The following is a 23,213-nucleotide window of genomic DNA, read 5'->3' as shown; positions in this document are numbered from 1 at the left end:
ATTTAGCAAGGAGTGATTAGACACAACCTAGTGAGTCAGTCTAGGAGGATTGCCGTAATCAGTGTAATCCCTGGTTGTAAACTTGTTATCTTTTTTTCATTAGTGATTTGGTTTTGGTTTTCAAGAGTTAAAGACCACGCATATGTTTTCCCTCGATAAGGTTTTATTGCGTCAACAAAACATGTCTTCTTTACTGCTTTATTTGGCTTGTTTGATTTTACATACATTCTGTTCAATATCAGTACTCAGGATTGATCACCTATTTGCAATCCTTGAGAAAGTTTTTGAACGAAAAAATTGGTTGTGAGCCTATTCACCCCCTCTAGGATCCTTCTAAGATCTTCAGATTGGGATATGGTAAACGAACTCGCATGGCAGTGTTTTAGTGGTAACGGTTAGGGAGATTTACTGGTGTTTTGGAAGGGTTTTGATAATACTAGTAATAGGAATGTAGGATCATCAGCTCTGCATCTGATCAAGGGAGACCCAGGTGAGCTGCCTGACCAGGCCGATAACTCAATGCTTTCAATTTTGTTTGGGCCCATCTCTCTGTGTAAGGAAAATACAAATAAGATGACTTTGTTTGGGTTAGAGAGTTGTACTTGGGCTCATAGTTTGGGCCTCGGATTTTAGTTTTTCTCTTATGGGCATTTGAAACTGCTTAAAGAGCTATTTAAATGAAAAACAAATATATATTCCCAAAAATGATGAGTGTTTCTACTTAATTTGTACTTTATCATGACTGATTCCTCTGCAGCTTATTCAAGAAGACACCAAAAAGAGCACACAAACATATACCTAAGTTTACAAGTCCAAAACTTTTATGGCAAAGATTTATTGCAAAGAACTCGGTTCATTGTTCTTGTGCACCTAATCATAAAGGACTGGGAAATAAATTTAAGGGCAATGATGAAAGCGTACCCTATTTGCACCAATGGCCTTATCTGCCTAGTAAAGGACCCAATACTCTGACTTTGTAGATTCTCCTGTTCTCATGTGTTATATCTCGTTGTTTCTCTTTTCATTACTAGGTCTGTTTTTCTCTAATAGATGTTTTATGTTTTTATTTTCATGGTATTTTGTTACTCAAATGGAGCATTGGACTCGTGAAAAACGAAAAACTTAGTATGCACTCATTTACATATGCTAAAAACAATAAATGCAAAATTCAAGAAAAGATAATTAATTGTACTATGTATCGATGTGATGGAGATCTCATCTTTAATATTTATTACAAAGACAAGCAGAGATATTTTCTACCCATACCTGCTCGTTCACTATCAAGCTCTCTCCCCCAAAGGTCTAACAAGCCTCTCATGACCATGAATGGCAGTGTTGTCAAGACACAGGGATCGTTACTCACTTTGTCCAGTCAATGTATTCAGTTTGAAACAAATGTTTTGCTTTCATGGAAATTGTAGACCTTAACACTTCAAATACGTTATCTTAAAACTGAATACATTGGACAGATGGCTAAGATAACGTATTTGATCTGTTAAAGTCTAAAACTTAATGGTTCAGATTGAACATATTTGGTTCATCTATTAATTTAATCTAGTTCGATACCTTAGTGAACATCAATTTCACGGTGTGCCGAGTAGAGACGGTCGAGGAGCCCGCGGCCGAGTTGCAGCGAGCTCTCTCACATAGCGTTTGACCATGGAGACTTGGGCAGAACCAAAGATGGGGTTCATTCTGCAATGGATGACTTTTGAAGGTAAAAAAGGGGTAGGAATTGATATCTCGCTCCAGCATCGTCCGCCGGGCTAGGAGACCGGAGACGAGGGAACAAGAGATTTTGAAGAAATGGAAGGGTGTCGTTGGGGTTTTCGACAACGAGCTAGAGTTTAATGAAGACCTAGAGAGCATTTGCAAAGATCTTTCAAAGCTCAAATGAACTATAGAGTCCATCTCAAATGACGTTAAAGCAACTCAAGAATAGCTTGGGTAAGTAAAGTTCCAAACTTTCTATGTTATTTTCACATTCTGTTTGCTTATTTGTTTGGGCTAACGTATAATATCGTTGCAGATTAATTCATGGAAAACTTGAAGAGTTGTTGAACACTGTGGGGAGTAAGAATGAAAAAATTGATGAATTGTTGAAGGCTGTGGGGAGCAAGGAGAAAGAAGGTAGAGGTGAGGGAAAAGAGGTGAAAGGAGGCGGTAGCTAAAGGTTAGGGAAAGAGGTGAAAGATGGATTTCCAGAAGGATAAGAAAGCAGATTAGAGATTAGATTATTTAGGATATGATTTGTCTTGAACCTAATTTGTAATGGATCGGTTTTGTTATTGTTGTTACTTTAAAATGTTTTGGTAGTAACATGGGTATTGTTGATCCACATAAAAAATAGGAAAAATCTCACATTTGTGTTTTGCGTCAGTTTATGTTAACATACTACTACTACTTTCTTATCTTGCTCCGTTATGGTGGTTATTAGGTATAAGAAAATGGAGAGATATATAACTCCATATTCTGACGAAGTTGGTGGAGGACTGAAGCCATTTGGACCAATGGAAACCTTAATAACAATTAAAAAAATAATCCAAAAAGAGCAACTCCTTTTCCCCCTTAATCCAAAAATGGGTTTGTTTGGTAGTGGGACCTCGGAGGGTTTTGGACTTTAGGGTGTAATTTATTCTGTCCCTGTGTGTCCCCTTTGACCTAAAAAAAAAAAAGGAAAAGAAAATCTCAGAAAATCAATTTGTTTTGTCTTGGAGTAGAGTAGGGCAGCAGCCGGCAGGTATAAGAGGACATAGCAGGATGTTGTTGATAGTGACCACACCATTTCATTTCCAATGCATATAGGTCAATTACTTTCTGTTGTTACCCCAGTTTAAAGTTGATCTTTTACCAGCCATAAAAAAAAGGTTGATCTTTTAGTCTTTTACCCGGGTATAATTGTCATGTATCGACTTATGATTGAGTTGACATCAGTCGACCTCATTTAATTAAAACCAACCACCGTAGTTGGTGTCTCAAATATTCGTCAGTCATCAAAGATAGCCATTGTAAAACACGAGCATAGGTAATTAGATATAGAGTTAGATTGAGTCCGGAAATAAGGAAATAGAGGCATTCAAATCTTAATGATATTAGGGTAGATATCAAGTTATGAAGCAATATAGGAATCATGAAATCACTGATTAATCGATGAAGAGTGGAAAAGAGTAAAAAACTTGATGAAAATCATGAAGTTTTTAAGTTAAGAGCAATATAACTTTTATTTATTAAATCAAAATTATATATACAAAAAAAAAAAGTAAAAGAAATGATATAGAATTAATTCGAGTGGATGAATCTTGAAACAAGACATGTACCATAACAATCAAATGAAATTGGGCGGTTCGATCAAAACAAATTGTTGTTTTGACTAAACAGTTATGGCTAATTTAATTCAATATATTTTCCACATTAATAGAAGTACGTATGTGCTTCTGCTTTACGAATATGATTTTTTTTCCAGGCAATTATGATAATCTCAAGTGCTATTCCTAGTTTGACATTTTCAAAATTTCAGAGTTTTAGGCTCGATTAGCAAAGGGCCAGAAAAACTTTCGATGCCATAATAATACAGACCAAAATGATAGTGGCTATCTATTTCATGCCATATAAGTGAGATAGAGCAAATTAAGCTTCTTGATAGACAAATTAGACTAAGCTTGCAGATGGAGGCATGTTTTGGCGGGAAAATAGCCCGCTCTGATAAACGAGCCTACAATATGGGGTGAAGGTGGGATCAGGTGCAGCGAGCCTACAATATGGTTTCAATGCATCTGATAAACGACCCAATGGGGCCGTCAGGCCGTGTCAGTAAGGTTGATAGGAACCTAGGCTGGCTGCTGAGCAGACCCTCGAAGCGGTCAGGTGGAGTTGAACACAGAAAAGGAAATAGCTTTTCCTGACTCCAGAGGTAGACCCCTCCAAGTTTTTAGCTGAAATAGTCAGCTTTAAAATTCAAATTTCAAATCCCTAATGCTGGTATGAACTATGTTCATATCTACCTGATAGGGACTGGGCTTTAAGCCTGTTTTGAGTATACGAGATATCCTCGTATAACAGTATCATTATGACACTAAATAGTTTAAAATTATATACTATATAGAACGTAAAATTTAATCATTTTTAACATATTGTGAATAAAAAGTCTCAATATGTATATTCTTGCTTGTATAGTAACAGGGTTATATCATACAGTTATATACCCTAGCTCTTTTCTATTATGTCTTAGTGAAGTAGGAGATGAGATTTGTGGTTAGGTTATACTGACTATAACTTGGTTGAGTATTTCGGGCAAAAATATCTTACTTATTTTACTAGCGACGAATGATTCAAATAAATTGAAACTAATTTTTTGAATGAAAACATCTGATTTTGCAGTTACAACGCCTATGTGGGAGCAATTGTCCGCCATCATCCAAAACAAGAATTGAAACCTATGGTCTTGAGGTGTGGCCGGAAAAGTTGTTGAATGACTCGATTTTCGTTAGCTAGAGAATGACTCAAATTACACTGCTCAGTACGAATGTGAAGAGAGCTAGGCTTGGTCCCATGCTGATATGTAGTTGCCTAAACCACGAACGTATTCGCAGTTGATCAGTTGTGAAGATTGACATTTAACATGCTATTCTGACTTCTAAGATTGACACATGCTACATTGAATTATGATCCCAAAGTTTTATGCTCCATTATACATTAGTAACATTACCGTACGTGACCCCTTAGTGTTGTTGTAAAATCGCTCAATAGTATAACAAAAATTTGGCATGAAGTATAAGGGAAGTATAATTCATAGATCGAAAGAACGAAAAGGTGTAAAGGATGGGACTTGGCTTATAATTGTAGTGGGAAAGTTGAATATCACGTGTCTTATGATAGGTGCAATCAATCCCCCAGCCCCTCGATCCCCCCATCAAATTTTCATGGCCCCATACCTTCTCTTTGTGTCTTGAATCCAAGATTCCAAGTCCTTTGATTTGAGGGTATGGTAACTATGGTTAATGAAGGGTTCTTCGTGATCCTGTGGTCCAAAAATGTCATTGGTAATGACAAAAAAATATTGAGAAAAAAACAAAGAAAAAAAAAAGATGAATTACTTCTAGGAGAAGCTATTTACCTGAAATGGGAAAACAGCAAACCTGCGGCTAAGTTTGCAGCAGCAAAGCTAATGATGCAACCAAGTAACGTAAAGCCACTCATGCAACCAAGTCTACACAATGGGTGAATTCATAATTTCCAAACTCGCCAGGCAAGCCCACTACCCAGAAATTAACTAAATTATAAAAAAAAACTAAATTTGAATCACAAAACATCTAAATGCAACGGGACTGAGGCACTGAGCGAGCAATGGTTTAGTACAATTGCTGACGGCGGGTAACCAGCGACTTATCCGCCGGTCTTGTCTCTCTCTCTCTCGCGCTCCCTGATGGGAAATTATTACATGGTCCTGGACTATGCTTACCCCTTAGCTGTCACCCTCTCCTATCATTTTTGACGCTTCTGTCCTTCTGCTCTTTCATTGCTCGTTAGCCATCAGGTTTGATGTGAATTATCTACTGTGTGTGTTCACATACTTTCGAACATCATCCTCCTTTGAGAGATTGAAGAGCTTTCGGATCTTAGATGCCCTCTTTGGACCTCTCATCCTAGGCTTCTCAGTGTCGGCCAAACCAGGAAGATCATTGTGACCCTTCTTCACAATAACCAAGTTCAGAACAGAAAGATCAGGGCTGACAATGCACCCACGGACAGATTTTCTCCTCCTCTCTCCATTCCTCCTTCCGTGACCACGGCTAACACTCCCTGCTTCATTGGGAACCCTTGCTTGTCCCAGCCTCCCATAATCTTAAAGAAATATCCCTTGAATTCTTCTCCAAGGGCTTCTCATCCGCTTTGTCAAGTTTTGTGGTAGTCATCGATTTCGAGCTTCTTCTGGCAACCGATGGTGCGGTTGGCGATGTTGAACTTCAGCTTGGCGGCCGCAACAGAGAGAGAGAGGCCCTGAAAGAATGAGGCCGGGAACTACTTATGCCTTCTCCTTCTTTTGCTTAGCTCTTTCTCATTCGACCAACTTCTGGTTCTGAATCTCTCTAGATAATTTCTTGGCCTCTCTGGCCTTCCTGTACGATGGCTCGTCAACAGCGTTTCTTAGAATCATTTGAAACGAAAATCAGCAAATCTTCCAATTCCAAAAGAAAACCTCACCGTAGATCCAGCACTCCCAGTACTCCCCGGTATGTGGTCATGATTTCGAAAGAACTATTATTTGAATATTTTCTCTCTTTTATATCATTTCTGTGTATGTACTGTGTATACATGTGTGTGCAGTAAAGTTTTGATCTTTTGAGACTTGAGAATCTAAGGTGGCAGTTGAATCTTGAAAGTTATCTTTTGTTAAGCATTGTGTTTTGTGTTTCAACACTGAAAATGTAGTCTCTCTTCTTATTTCTACCAATACTGAAAAAGACTCATGCTCTTCCCTACTGTTCTCTTTCAAAATTAGATTGGAGAATATTTTCGTACATATAAACTCTTCATTAATTGAAACCCCATTAAGGAACTTTTTAAAAGAAGAACGGAATCTAAAACAAAATCAAAACAAATAAATGTAAATGTTTTTTAGCACGAAGCGTGAGCCTAAGAGTTCTAAGTGGATCTTCACAGCTGGTTATACATTAATTAACTGGCTTGTGGTCTGTGTGGTTGCACTTAGTTTAGTTTTCATGCATCTTGTGAGTTGTGATATTGGTCGACCGAGAAAAAGAAAAGGGAATGCTAGAACATGTAGTTAATTTAGATATATATTCAGCAACTGGCTAATTCGTGTTTTGTGCAAACAACTCTTAATGAGCATTGTTCTCTTGAATTCATTACATTTTGATGAAGACATGCAACCAACTAATAATCAGTGCAGCCCCCAACGTCGTTAGTCTGTCTGATTTATTGTTTTGCATTTTGCATTGTCATGCATGTTAATTTAACTAGTGGCATATCAGATGATCAACAGATAAATCTGTAAGAAAGCATCATGTATTATAATTGTAATTTAACTAAGAGATTATATAGATTACTTACTTTATATGAAGTCCTAGATTGTAGCATGGATTCTATACTTTTTTGTTGGGCAAGCTAAACCCTTTGTTTTTTTTCCATTGAAAAGAGTTAACTTAAGATTCTTGATTTGTTGCCAAACTTGCCTCCCAGGTCATGAATGTGGACATCCTGCAATACGAGTTTTTATTCAGAACAGAGGATGACCCATATTTTTCTGGAAAGATCACATTCTCTTATAGTGAAGAAAGAGAGGCGAGGTTTTTCCTTGTTAAAGACGATGAGATAGCAATGAAGATATGGGAGGAAAGCTCAAACTTAAGACATGATGCAATTTTAAAGCTTTGGTTTGTCAGCTATTGTGACAAGTTCGAAGGTTGGATTTTGTGCTATGAGAAATTCGACCATCTTCTAACTGAATGGCTAAAGTTAGATGACATCGAAACAAAGATCAGAGATAATGATTTGCTAAATACTGAGTTTAGCCCTTCCATTTGGTACAAATTTCACTTTTTTTTTTGTCTAATTTACTTTTCTTATCACATTCACAAAAGTTTTAGTATAAATCCGTGAAATTAACCTATTTATTTTTATTGGTGTGTGTGTGTATATATGTGTTGCAGCACACTTATAGAAGGAATCAATTATCTCAACGAGCGTAATCTTTTTCACGGGGGTTTGGACCAAAGCTGCAACTTCGTTGTTATAAATAAGGAGGTGAAAATTATCAATATCGGCAAGCATAGCACTCGTATGGCGGAGATAGATCCTGAGCAAGATCAAGCAGCACAGCTCCTACAACTAACTAATCTGAGGTTGATTGATTTAATGGGAATTAAATCTTTGCTATCCTACATTTTGAATAGCGCTACGCTAGACGCTTGGATTGAACGAGACACTTTTCTCGATTTCTTCGAATTAGCTCGAACATTAAGGTACGTCATATGTGATATTAAATATTTAGTTTTAAATGTATAAAAGTAAGTTACGTGTGTATATACGTTAACAATTTCATAGGAAGACAGCCACAGTTATATGTTACTGATTTGTATAATAAAAGTCTGGATAAATATTAGTCTTCTACTAGATCTGATCATATATATATGTATGTACTTTTTTTTTTCTTTCGCAGCTACAGAATGTTCATCTCAATGGTTCTTAGACATCCATATTTGAAGACTAGTGCTGAAGCAAGAGTCAAGACATCTTTCGACATTCTACGCATCAGAGATCGCAATAAGACAAAAAAAGGCATTTTTTATAGTGCTTTGAGGAAAACACAATTTGACATGTATTACCCTTGGGATGATGGTATGAGCGATCGGTTGATAGAAGTTTATAATTATAACCGTCAGGGTTGGAGGTCTAACTACAAAGGTTATAGCAGCAAGTGCCTCCTCATTTTCATAAGGAATGTATATTGGCATCCCAAAACTAGCATGGAGGCATATGATTCTGATATTAGGACTCGATATCCCGATTTTCTTAATCGTGCTTATGAGGCGGCATGCAGGTGATAAGTATATCAGATTGTCTTCAGTATTTTATTTTTTTTGGGGTCATATGCATGAAGAAAAACAGTTATCTAATTGGTTTTCGGTTTTGTTTTTGTTGCAGAATATTTGCGGTTCAAGTGACGTTACTTATAGATTTGAATATAGAGCAGCAGTATGTACAGAATCAAAATGTTGTACCCAGACGTGACAGAGGCAGAGGCAGAGGCAGAGGCAGAGGCAGAGGCAGAGTTGGCGGACGATAATGTTTTGATATGTTTGGTTACAGGGGAAAGCATTCTAACAGACACAAGAATTTATGGTACTTATAATTGATGTTTATCTTGTATTCTTCTTTCTCCTATATGTTTGGTGGAAAGAAATGAAGTTTCAACAATGCCTACTTTAGTTCGCTTTTCATCTTGAGTTTCTATTTTATACTCCTGAAACATTGATCACTATTCAAAGACACTCATATCATGAATTCCTGACTAAGCTTTTTTATTAACTAACTTTAGTACGTTGAACACCATACACCCTGATTTTTCAGTGAGACATATACAAGCGAGATGGCTTTGGAGATAGAACTTTCTGAGAGGCCCTCATAGAGTTCACTAAACTTCCATTGCGCGTCGGATTCATTAGCATCAATACATGACAACTTTTGTAATAATATAATGGTTAGACACAGATGTAATGGTTACAAATTCGTTGGGCCAGTTTTTGAACCCTATACATATTTTGGACGCCTTTCATCACTCACTTGGGCTGGTAGCGGTTTGTAGCCTCCAGTACTGGCAATTGAAGAACGCGTACAACCTATACGGATCATGCTAAATGTATCCAATAAATGATCACTAAAATATTATATTTGTTTTAGAAAATCAGAAATTGAGAGATAATCGCTGTGTATTCTCATTGATAATAGGGGCCTCTTTATATAGATGATTACAATGCATAGAGTTAGAATCATACAAAGAAAGATAATCTCTAGATTCTTCTAATTGAACCCTATTACCACTAGGTCAAGTAACCTAGAGTTTGGATTAAACACAAATAGAGATATCCTTAAACACTCCCCCTTGTGTTATCCAAACGCGGTGCTTCTCTCGTTGCCTCGTTAAAAACCTTGCCGAGTAACAAAAACCCAGTGGGACAAAAATAACCTCGGTCGAAGGGGAAAAAGAGCACAACACACCCTTCACGTTTCGAGGTGAACATGTAGACATCTCCCCCTGATGTCTGCGCCTCCCCTTGATGACAACGATCATGGGAGTTCAGATAATTTCCACAAGCCAATTCTTGCCACATGCTTCTCGAACGTGGATTTGGGCAATGACTTAGTAAACAAGTCCGCCTCACTTTCCTCAGATTGAATCTAGTTCACTTTGATCTCGAGGAGAGTCTGTTGTTGCTGATTATGCTTGGTGTTGTCGCTTTTGATGTAGCCTTGCCTCATTTGTTCAAAACAAGCAGCATTATCCTAAATGCTCGTAGGCTCATCTGTGGTAGACTTCAAACCACAATTGCTTCGAACTTGCGTAATTATGGATCCAATCCATATACATTCACGAACCACTTCGTGAAGAGCAATGATATCTGCATTGTTCGAAGATATAGCGACTAGAGTCTATTTTGTAGACCTCCAAGATGTCACGGTCTTTACCCATGGTGAACACTTGACCGAATTGGGAATGACCTTTGTGTGGGTCAGAGAGATACCCAACATCAGCAAAACCTTCCAAAACACATGTCGTTTTGGGATGGGGATAGTGGACGCAGGCCAGTGTTGGTGGCGTACCTGGTGTGTGATGGGTCCGAATCCATCATCTCTTTGTAGGGATAGAACAAGCCCATATCAATCATACATCTCAAATATCGAAAGATATCTTTTACACCAATCTAATGGCATCGCGTTGGCGCAGAGCTATATCTAGCTAACAAGTTCACAACATATGAGATGTCTGGTCTTGTGCATTGGGATAAGTACAATAATGCGCCTATTGTACTAAGTAAGGCACTTCTGCCTCTAGCACATCTTCGTCATCATCCTTTCGACGAAGATGATCATTTTTAGGATCAAGACTACGGACGATCATGGGGGTGCTTGAAGGCTTGACCTTGTCAAAATGCCTAAGCATCTATCGACACGATGCTCAAGTTCTAAACCGAGACATAATCGTGTTCTCCCAAAATCCTTCATCTCAAACTACGTATTTCAAGTGTTCAGCGGTTTCCCTTAACTCTTTAAGGGCTTCTAATGAAGATCATGTCCAACATGAACCGCGATAGAATCCGAAACTTGTCATAGAAACGCGTGGGCATATCCCTTCCCAATCAAGTAGTCACTTTAGTGAGCGTTTCAATTTTTTTATTGTACAAAATTTGATTTCTATATATATTCATATATTTCAGAATTTTTATCAAATGGAAGTTTAGCCCAGTCTCTTTTGAAACTGATCACTCCACAATGCATGGATATGACCCATTCGGTGAAATCTGGTGGTTTCAGTTCACAAAACTTGGTTTAGGCAACGGAAAAGCATCAGTACCGGTAGGGATGGTCGAACTTTCTCCAGATTAGCCCCTAAAAACCCCAGGGTTTTTGGTTTATAAGACAGGCAACTTTAAGCTTAATTAGGGGCAAACAAATCAAATCCCAATGAGGTACTTTAGGATTTAATCGAGAAGAAAAACCTGTATATTCTCCTTTGGGTTGGATTGCTTTCCTGCTTCACATTCCTAGTAAGATTCTAGTTAACGTTTTGACTTATGCTTTTAGAATATTGCTCTTGTCTTAGGGTTTGACATGGGTCTTTCATCATAACATTCACTATGTTACGCTCCTGCCTCGCAACTCAAGCAACCAAAGTCCATAAACACTATGGCCTCCAAATAATCAGTTCCTGGTATCAACGTCGGAAGGTTGCCATTGAGCTTCCATGTGTTTCACTGGCATGGAGGAAAAGAAAACCCCTGGACTGGATCCTAATCTGCTAGCGTTAATTTAAACACCTCAAAACTCCTTACAAGGAGAAAGTACAGATTGCCTCCCTCCACTTACTTGGGGATGCAAGTCCATGGATGTGCTGGTACGAGTCGTATCACAGCTTGGATTCATGGACACATTTTGTGAAGCTATTTTTGGAGCACTTTGTCCCTTTTTGTTGATCTTTGCCTGCTTGATCAGAAGGGTTCAGTGAAAGAGTTACAAAAAGAGTTCTAAAGATTACCTGCGCAAGTACCTGAGTTGCCTACTGAACAGTTGATCTTTAACCTCTTTATCCGCGGACTAAATACAAAATTGGGACTTGATGTGGGATGCTCTGGCCACAAATCACTAGAATCTGCCATGAATCTTGCTTGATACTTGGAAGCTCCGTTATTCAGTTTTGAAGAGCAGGAGCAACCCGGTTAGTTACCAGAAGAATCTAAATGGTTCTAAGTTCTAACTGCTAAACAGCCCATTAGACTAACACTAGCTTTTGTGAGATAAATTTCTCCAGAAACGGCTCATTTACATGCTTGTTTGTCTGTTTCATGTCACCTTGTCAATACCCATTTATTAAATAACAAATTACATATAAGTTATTGACAAAAGATGACTAAACAAATACATCATTAAAGATTGAATTAAACATATAAGGACTAAATCTTACAAATAAGGACAATGTGCTATCCACTTGGCACATGTCATGAGTTAATTTACTTTTTTACCCTTAACTACTTCTTTTAACTTCTAATCCTTTTATAATGATTAAATCTTACAAGTAAGGACAATCTGCTCTCCACTTGTCAAATGTCATGAGTTAATTTACTTTTTTACCCTTAATTACTTATTTTGACTTCTAATTCTTTTATTTATTTATTTATTTTTCTGAGAATAATCCCTTTATGTTACTTATTTTTTTCCTTGAGAATAATATGTTTATATTACTTTTTTTTTCCTTGAGAATAATTTCTTTATGTTACTTCACAAGACCTCACTCTCCTACTACTCTAATCTCATCGCCTAATCCTACTATTGCACTCATCCATTCCTGCTACTGAACTCGCTGCACTCATACTCGTCAAGTTCTGCTACTGCACTTGTACTCATGTCCAGTTCTGCTACTCATGTTCCTCTACTGCACTTGTGATTGTCTAATCCTACTACTACACTCGTCTAATCCTGCTACTGCACTCGCTACACTCATACTCCATCTAGTTCTGCAACTGCCCTCGTACTCGTGTTCTGCTACTGCACTCGTCATCGTCCAATCCTGCTACTGCACTTGTCATCGCCTAATCCTGCTACTGCACTTGTCATCCCCTAATCCTGCTACTGCACTCGTCCAATCCTGTTACTACACTCGCTGCACTCATACTCATCCAATCCTTTTACACGTTGCTAAGAGAGAGAATCTCAGCGCTCTTCGTTAAACTTCTTTTTCTTATTTATGGCTGAACGTATTCTCAGTTCAGTAGCAGCTTCATTTATAGTAACAGGAGCAGTAGTAGTAGCAAGAGCAGTTGAACGTGTCCTCGGTTTAGTAGCAGTAGTAGGATACTTTTTCTTCTTTATTGCTGATCGTGTCCTTGGTTCAGTAGCAGCTTCATTTGCAGTAGCAGGAGCAGGAGCAGGAGCAGAAACAATTAGATATGTCAATAAGCAGTAGTAGGATTCTTTTTCTTCTTTATTGAATTATTGCTGAACATGTTTTTGGTTCAATAGCAGCTTCATTTACAGTAGCAATAGCAGGAACATGAGTAGTAGCAATTAGATCTGTCCATCCATGAATGAAATTAAAAACATTGAAAATCGCATCATTCCCACAGCAAAATTGCTAGAGCAATAGCAGGATCACCCTTTTGCACCTACACACAGTAGCATAAAGTTCATCAGATCATCTTTGTCCATAGAATATTGCATTAGGCGCTGCATGTGGTATCCAAGAGCTGAATAATAGTTTTTTCCACCCTCTCCACCTCTCGTCTTCTTCCTCTACCCTCTCCGCCTTTCTTGTTCTCATTGATCTATTCATCTTTCTTTCTCATTATTCTGGGCATACCCAAAGAAATGATTTTAATTAATCAAATGAATTTTCCCCAAAACTCTTTTGTGAAAATTCTAGTTTGGATCCAAATAAAAAATAAATTGAATCTTGCTGATCTTACTGTTTGGTCATGAGATAAAATGAATTTCATAGAAAGAGGGCATTAACAAATCATATAGCAAAAGCCATTATAGATTTTTTTTACATAGAAAGAGGGCATCACAGCTGCAAAGAACAGACCAACATACAATCACAAAAATCCTATCTTTCTACATAGCGCTAAATTCCCAAAACAAAAAGAATCAGTCTTGAAGAAAACCACAAAATGGGCTCCCAGAAAACTATTAAAATCAAAGAACTCACTAAAAAAAAGTACATTAGAAAACAAGTTTCATAGTATTGGGTTTCTCTTGGGTTTTGATTTTGAATTGTGTTTCTCCTGGGTTTTGTTTCTTTGGCCTAGATTGATTTTATTTTCTAGGTCTTGCATTGCTCAAAGGGATGACCTTGAGTATTTTGAAAATCCAATGAGAGTACTGCAAAGACTGAAATTTTGGGACCTAAGAAAAATGACATAGCAATTGGATTTTGATTGCTTAAGCTATCTTAGATTGTTGGGCGATAGCTAGACTGTTGAACTATGACCAGCTGCAATTAGCAGTTGCAATTATATATTGAGAATACCAGCTCATTAAGATTGAAAAACCCAGCTCCAAACCTCAAATTTCCCAAATTAAAACCCAGTTTCAAACAACCCATCTCCTTCAAGATCCAAATATATTCCCAAACAGAGGAAACCCACCTCCGAATACTCAACCTCAATCAAAATCCAATACATGGGCGAAAATGGAGAAAACCCACCTCTAGATCCGAATCTGAAACCAACCCTTGCATCTCCATCTAAATGCGAATTGATACCTTTGTAATTAAGGTAGGTGGTATTGAGAATTAGCTCTCTTGATGAACCAAGTGTAGATTCTCCACCATTCTTTGTAACTCCCATTGCACCGCCGAGCTCTCTCTTCTTCTTCTTGTCGATTCCCCGTATCAGCAACTCCCGCTTCTCCTCGTAACCTACATCGCTGTGTGAGAAAGCCAAAATCAAAGCTTCTGCTTTGGAAATAAGTAGAATGAAGAAGAGTGTTTCTATTTAGACCTCCAAATCTGCTTACTTGACCTCATTCATAATCGAATTATTAAATTACATATATAACCTACTATAAAATGACTATTAAGGACAATAATTATATCAAAAAAATATTATTGTTATTTCTCTAAACTTTCCAATTCAATAATAATCAGATTACATTCTTTATTATTTTCCTTATCTATTTTCATTTTCCAATTTCACTACATACTCATTATAGCATTCATATATATTTAATAAGAACTAAAACTATGATTAAGATCATGTGACATAAAAATATATGATATACATGTTGAACACATATTGTGAGGGAGAGAAAAATAAATCATATTATAACCTAAATCTAAGTCTATCTATTATATTTGTAAAAAGAGAGAGAGAGAGAGAGAGAGCTAGCATTTATAGAAAAACTAAAAAAAAAAATTAAATAATTATTCATGAGGCGCAAAAAATAGAGAAAAAAAAACATTAAGAAAAAAATGATTACTCTTTTTTTTTTTTGCACAACTAAAAGAAAAAAAAAGTTTTAAAAAAATCACACAATAGTTCATGTTATTTTCTTGTTGATTAGAAATTATTTTTGATTTTTTTATTAGATAAGAGATTTATGTTGTCTGATTAAGGAATAGACATGTAATTAAGATTACAGAGTAATTAATCATTGAAATGACTAAGTTTTTTTTATTTTAAAGATAATAGTTTGTTTGCAAATTATATGAGTGAGGTTATTTAAGAAACTTTAGTTAGGTGTAGTGAGTAAATTTAGTATTTGAAAATTTGATAGGAGGTGCAAAAAGCATAGAGGTCAAGTGAGCAAATTTAGAGGTTCCAATAGAAAAACTCAATGAAGAAAAGTGAAAGTGAGAAGGTGGAAGGATGGTTACGGTGGAAATCGTTCGAGTTCGTTTTATTCGATGAGGTCTGGGCGCTTGCTTAGTGATAAAACGATGCTTTTTATATGCCGCAATGGTGCTGCTACCTGAGCCTTATCGTCGCCGTCGTCGGTGTACTTTCTTTTCCGGCTTTCTAGAATAATCGGAGATTCGGCCATGGCAGCTAAGCCGCCGGGGTTTTGGGTAGCATTTGAGCTCTGGGTTTTGGATATTTGGTCAGTGGTAATACCCGTAAATTATGATGAAACTCGAGCATTTTGGTCATTTTTCATTAAAATTAAATGTTATGCTTGCATCATTTGGCTTTTGGGTCTGGACTTATGTCTTTATTTATATAAATCTTTTTGAAAGTGAGTTTTCTATATTTACATCTTTGGTCATGTGCTACTATGTAATTTATCTTAAATTATTTCAGTTTGTACATGCTGATCGATGATGCATAACTGTGATAAAGTTTTTATATTTGCCAACAGCTCTTCCATTCTTTCCTGTTGATTATAATTCATCAAGTCAACTTGTTTCCTAGTTTGATTATTGTTTGTTATGTTCTCTGCATACCTTCCAGGTGAAAAATTATTAGGTCAGATGAAAACAAATGATGCTGGAGAGTCTTATCTCCGTATGGGCGACTATGTGTTTGTGTATGTGAAAGACTCTAAAAAGGAAGAAATCAGAGAAGAAGAAGAAGCAGAAGACGGTTGTCCCATCTGTCTTGGGGACCACTTTAACTTGGAATGCCCATGGCGAGATAATGTTCCACCAGGCCAACAAGTTGGGCGTCTCTATGACATAAAATGCAAGGGTTGTGGTAAGTGGGGACTTGCATGCTGTGCTGAGGGAGGACTTGCTGTTCTCAGGAGGTGTGGTCATTGTTTTGATTTTGGTCACTGGGGGGACGTCTGCCCCGACTATAAGTATATGCCCCTTTCGGCCTTCCCAAATTATCCATGACAAATCCGCTATCCCCTTTCTCTTTATGCAACAAATCGAATGCGTCCTCAAAATAACGTTTCGTGGTTTTATTTTCCATCAGGTTATTCGATCTATTACGACTTCCTACTCACCAAGTTGTGCGTTTTTAGTAGATGAAGGTTCTAACCTCGTAATTAAGCTTAATTATTTGTGTGAAGAACAATTTATGATGCTTTTATCTATGAGTATTGCGAATAGTTATATTTTGCTTTTCTCTTCACCTTATTTTAGCTTGTAGTTCCTGGGGTTATACTATCCTAATTGTTTGTCGTGACTGTCAAAGTCATGGTCGTTACGTGCATGAATGAATCTGAAGCCTTTTTTTTTTTTTTTTTAAACACCACAAATGGTCACCTTCCGAACTCATTACATCGGCTTATGCCATTTAGTCCTGTGTGAGCTAGAGACTTATATTTTGCTCTATCTTTGAGACTATAAATTTTGTTATAGTCACAGTGCCATCATTATATCCTTTTAGTTATTTAGTGGTAAAAATAATGAAAGTAGCTATAAATAAAAGTATCGCCTAAGCCGTTTTTCTAGCACCTTCTTCCTTCCTTATACAGTTGACACAAAACCAATCGAGTGTTCTTTATCTGCCTTTGTACTTGGCGCTTTTAGCTTGATCATTAAGTGTTGACAGTTTCTGATTTGTGGTAATTGGTTTATATTTTATACAGTGAACTTGATTTTCAGTTGGACTAGCCATTATATTGCAAGCTAGCTAGCTTCTTATAGTTATATTTTGCTTTTCTCATCTGCACGTTATGGTACCTAGCTCGTTGTTTCTGGAGTTAGTACCCTAATGGCTTCTTGTTGTTTGATTTTGTTTTAGAAATTGATCCCAAAAATCTGAATTAGTAATACTTGTGAATTTCCTATCCAATTCATATTATACAGATTCTGAGAGTTATGAGAACCTACATAAAGGTCTGCACAGTTCTGAGAATGTTGAGGACTGGGACCATGTTCTTTACTGGGAGTACATGGTGATAATGCTAATGCTTCTCCTCCCAAGATTGAAGAAAGTATACTTCCTCTACTCCATATATAGGAACAAAGAACCATTCGACCTGACGACCTCCCGGCCTATGTAATTAAGGTCTATGCTGATACTTTCTTGTTCTAGAATTGACATTACTGCATTAGAAGCAGCCAACATCTGATGTCTGTATAGAAGTACGCTTTAATATCTTCGGTCTATTTGACATTACTGATATTCTTTATTGGAACTTCATTCATGAGTAGGAATCCAAAACCTACTTTGTAAACATTATTGCCTTGGGAAATTTTTTTTCCTCTATAAATAACTCTTAGATAGAAAAGAACAAGCATTTAAAATTTCTGTTAATTAGTTTGCGTAAAACGTGAAACCCTAATTTGGGGGGGGGGTTGAGAATTATGGTTCCTGTTGACAAGTATCTTAGCAGAATTATGGTACTTGTTAGTATGGTAAGGATCCAAAGTTGTCAACTTATGTCTTTGCCCAGTTGATAATTTATATTCTGGCAAACTGCCTACGGGAACAGATGTATTTTCAAGAGCCTTCCTTACACTATACATGGACTCACAGGATACCCTCAGCCTATAAAAAGCAAGACTTCAAAAAATTACGCAAACAAAATACATGTTTAACTTAGTCAAAAGGGATATAAACGAAGACTATGCAAAACAGAAGTACCTTCAATGCACTTATGAGTGGTGCAATTCCACCACAAGCAGATGGGATGTCATTGATGTTCCATTCATGAGCATCTGTCGTTGGAGAGTCCATCTAGGAACAGGAGCAACAGCTGCGCCGAGCACTTATACAGACACTTGACACCAAGATCTCCATCGGCAGCAGTTGGTCCTCGGCTAGACCTGCAGAAAAACCAAATTGTGATGAAACCAGTAGAGCAACCTAAAGTAAGCCGGCTTTGCTGAATGAGGAACTCGTGTTTAAAAGTGACTAAGGAAGTTAATATACCAAGTGTATTCTTCACCAGGGGCTTCATCTACACAATGAGCACCAGCAGCCATTGCAGGAGAGACATGTGCACCACTCCTATATTGCTTGATCGATGTAGTACCAAGGTGCCCAACAGTGCTCAATGCCGGACCACTATTGCCAGCATTACTCACAAATACCAGACGATGCTTGTTCACAGCCTAATTTAGTATCAATAAAGAGATGGTAACATAACGCATGAAAGGAAAAAGAAAGGAAGATATCAGTACAGCTATGAAAGCAACAGTTAATAATGTAGAAATCATACTTCATTAACGAGGTCAACAAAGCACCCATAGTCCGGTAGTAACGCTGATTCTCCATAACTCATTTGATCGGATCACATTTATGGTGCAAAAAACATTGTATTACAGCCATCAATACACTGATATATACCCTCAGATTGGTATGTCCAAAACAGAGATTTTGAAACCTCCACAGCAGCAATCAAAACTCGAGTAAGCCCAGTTCTTGTCTCTATTGAACCTAAGCGTGCGTCCCCAATTTTACAATATGTAACTGTGCTCCAGGTGCAACTCCATTCGACAGGCCGGGCCTCCTAAGAACAACAACGAGTATCATAAGTATATTGTCTTACTATCGTCTATCGAGGTGCAGCAATGGAATAAAGTTATCTAACAGTACCTTTGCATGTAAAGCAGTATCAATGCCAGAAACATTTGTGCCATGGGGAGAGCAATCTGTCACGATCCTCAATATCTTCCCTTCATCATACACATTACAGGCATCCAATTTGCCGAAAACGCCATACTTTCGTTGTATCCCGTACAGAGTTTATATAAACTAAGAACATTCTATAGAATCAGCCCACCATATATAGGAAACTAAAACACCAAATATGAATATATAACTTATTCAAAATATCAAATAGGAAATTTCCATAAGAAACAAAAAACACTGTTTGGTTTAAAGCATCGTAAGTGGTTCGATTTAAAATATATTACTGAGGAGGTTTCATCTGGGCAAAAAGTAATAGTAATAATACTATATGATTACACAGGAGGGAAATTAGGGACATGCACATCAAATGCTAAAATTCAAGTAAGAAAATTGTCTATCCTTGGTTTAGTTACACATAGCATGTAAAGGCCTTTGGGGAAAAAGTTAATAGGCAGGTTTTTTCAACAAGACAACTACAACGTTGAAGAGAATATCAACACTTCAGCATACAGTCTCAAGTTCTCCACGTACAAAAAGAGTATCTCACATCTTTGTCCCACCACTATACTTCTCACATGTATTGCCACTAGAAACCAAGTTAAGCATATCTATATTTAGTTAGGGCACAAAGTCAGCGAGTTTTCCACAATCAGGGTCATCCTCAACAGTCTCTGTATCAATGGAAACTCTCCATACTTCTCCATCATGCCATACAACAGCATCTATGACAGGCCCTTTTTCATCATAGCTCTAGAAAATACAAGATCAATGTTACCTTTAAGAATTGTAGAAAAACTTAATTAAAAAAAAACTTGGCACTCACCTCAGCTTGCTTTTTTAGGTAATCAACTCTGTTTTGCAGGTCCTCCCGAGCCCTTTTCAAGTTAGCATCCTCCACTCTACTATGTTTCTGGCATACAGTTACATGAAAAGGTACACAGTTACGAGCATCACAATGTAAAAATTTATAAGAGCACCTCAGTTAATAATATCTAGGAGTGAAACAGCAGAAAAGCTTGCGAACATATTCTTTAAAGAAATTAGTCAGATGGAAAAGATGCTTTACTATGTGAGATAATTCTATGTGGCTATTCAAAGACCAAATGTACATTTCAAATGAGGACTATGAGCAGTTGAATTCATACACTCATTTACATAGCTAGGAACAAAACTATATAATGAATTTTGAACAGGAAGACGTACATAAACGGAATACGATGAGAAGCTGGAGCCCCATGGCTCCATGAGAAGAAAATAATCTTGAATCAAACAATAAAATATTACATCACTCATATAATTACTATAAAGTGCATGCAAAGTGTGCAAAAGAGGAAGACAGGAAGTGATCTTAACTTCTTAAGTTAGTTTGAACAATGCAACAATTAATAATCAGTTTAGTGTTTTTAAAATTTCAACATTGATTATGCCACCCATGCTTAAAAATCGAAATTTACAACACCGTATGGAGTAAAGAGTAAATTGTGTTTCAGGATCACATGCATGTGCATGCAAGAAATAAAGAAGCATCTTATCATCTTATGCAACAACCTGGTCAAATTCATGAAGATGCTTAACAGCCTTTGCAATTTCTTGGTTTTGTTCATCCCATTTTTTCCTTATTTCTCTCTGTCAATGAAACATAAGGGAATAATGAGACACGTATTAGTGAAACAATAGTATATATTCATCCTTAAGTTAGCTGTACAATCCTACTGAAACAATAGTATTAGTGATCCATGTGTTAATTTCCTCATATAAGAACCTTAGTAAGTATATCTTATTTAAATAATGAGACACGTATTGGTTGTCAAAAGCATTACCGGCCAAGAGATAGACGGTGCTAATTAATGCTAATAGCTGCCCTTTCTTTTCTGATTTCTTATTACCCTAATAGTTAACTGTTGAAGTCATGGTCATTACGTGAATGAAATTGATGCCCTTCCTTTTTCTTTTGTTTTAAACACAACAAATGGTCATCTTTTGAACTCATTACATCGGCTCATGTCCTGTACGAGTTAAGACTAGTAAATTCAGTGTCATCACTATATCCTTTTAGCTAGTTAGTGGTAAAAATAATCAAAGTAGGTATGACCGTATGAATAAAATTATCATTTAAGCTGTTTTTCTTTAAACTAAAAATAAAATCATAAATGTTCATGCAATGCACTATGAGAAAATTGGTATAGGGGGAGGGCGATGAAGAATGTTGCTAACGAAGATGAAAATTTTATCTTCATTTTCGATAATGACAGAAGCATAATAGTTTATTTTTATTTTTTTAGGTGGACTAAAAAGCACACGATATGTAAATCTATAAAAAAAACTATAGAATTTAAATACAATCTATATAGAAGTTTGATAATGTCACTTGAGCTATAACACAGGATAGCTACCTCTCGCTCCGCCCGTGGTCTCCGAAATCACTTTTCACGGTTGCCTCCCAATAAGTGAGGGTCGCATCGGGTTGTCCGTCCCTCAAAGCCGGTGACTCTACAAAATAAGTCCATATGGGGGAGACGTTGGACGCCGATGTGTCTCTTCGATGAAAGTAGTGCACAAGGAAGAGAGAAGGTGGTTTAGCACCGCTCATTGTTCGTATTGGGCCTCAGTCTAGAAGCGCAAATACTTTTTTTCCGCCCGAGTCCAGCAGTGAGGCCTATAGCAGCTCTAGGGCCACTCCTTTTTCCCGCTCAACAGTATCAAAGAGGAACCTCTTGTTTTGATAGACCGGGGGTCTCATCTTTCCACCACGTGAACATGTGCCAACTTAAGAAAAGCCTGAGAAGAGGGCGGTTGATTAGACACCACCTTTCGTTGAGCCCAGCGCCACCGTCCTCCTAACCGGTCCATCATCAGTGCCCGAGAAATCAATCCAGTCTCTCCTCCAGCAACCTCCACTAGAGACTTCAAACTTTCAAAGAGAAGCTTAGGTCTTTTAAGTTCTGACATCTCAACTTCATTACCTGCTTACCAAATCAGAAATGTCCAGAAGAAGAAATCATATTCGTAAAGCAGATCGATCTAGATGACTTCCTCCATAATGCTAAAACTTTTACTCCCACCCAGAGAGAGACAGACGTACCAGTCGTCGATCTATCGCATACAATAGGTACTTGGCGCTTGCTAGCTTCAACATTGAGTGTTGTTTTCTGATTTGTGGTTTATGTTTTAAACAGCGAACTTGATTTTCAGTTGGACTTGCCATTATATTTAAAATCTTCGATCAGTCCCTTTTTGGATTCAAGAAGGATTAGCCAAAGAAATCTGCTCAAAACCCCCAACCTATATTCTTTAAAGCTGATTGGAATGAATGGAATATTGAAATGATGGCCTGGCTATTCCGAGATTTCGAGTCAAAATGGAGAGAAGCGTTAGCAAAACTGGAGACCAGTTTATAGTCCGCTTCCTCTAGCTCCTGCATTTAGAAATAAGTAAAGTAGTTATCGATCTGTAGTGTTTTTTTTTTTTTTTCGTTTTTCATTTTCTTATCTATCGAGAAGTCTTCGATCCTGATGCAAATGTAAATTACTGATTTTATCAGATTTTTCTAAGGTGACTGGAAGGGTAGAAGAAATTGTTCGCTACGTACATTTGAGAATCATCCCATCCTCGATCATTTTGGTACCCATTTCAGGATCTTATTCATTGGTTTTGAACAATTAATCTTCCTTTCTATGTAAAGAGGAAGAGCATCAATCCATTATATACCTGTTGTTTTGGAATTAGGCATAGAATTTGTTATTCTGCCTCCCTGAAGATGAAACCCCGGCCGGTTAAAATACATACATGTGACAATCCGAAGAACTCCAAGGTTTGCCTTATGCTGAGAATTCCAAGGTATGCATTATGGGGATGAGAAATTGAGTGGTAGTTTAAGTTACTGTAGATATTTAATATTTGGTAATTAAAGTCAAACGGCCCATTTATAATTTAACTTTTCATATCTGGTAGTTA

The 23,213-nt window shown here is 37.2% G+C and overlaps 1 protein-coding gene across 1 annotated transcript; it reads left to right on the top strand.

Annotated features, from left to right (window-relative positions):
* Positions 1-7,216: 7,216 nt before the first annotated feature.
* LOC121051001 lies at positions 7,217-8,974 on the top strand. Its single transcript, XM_040512702.1, has 4 exons — positions 7,217-7,544; positions 7,671-7,982; positions 8,180-8,560; positions 8,665-8,974. Exons 1-4 carry the CDS (start codon positions 7,339-7,341, stop codon positions 8,804-8,806), a joined length of 1,041 nt encoding a protein of 346 aa, XP_040368636.1. The 5' UTR covers positions 7,217-7,338; the 3' UTR covers positions 8,807-8,974.
* The last annotated feature ends 14,239 nt before the right edge of the window (positions 8,975-23,213 follow it).

This window comes from Rosa chinensis, chromosome 1 (assembly GCF_002994745.2).
Source record: "Rosa chinensis cultivar Old Blush chromosome 1, RchiOBHm-V2, whole genome shotgun sequence".
NCBI lineage: Eukaryota > Viridiplantae > Streptophyta > Magnoliopsida > Rosales > Rosaceae > Rosa > Rosa chinensis.
Note: the sequence above shows the minus strand (reverse complement) of the source record. Positions and strands in the feature narration are given on the sequence as shown.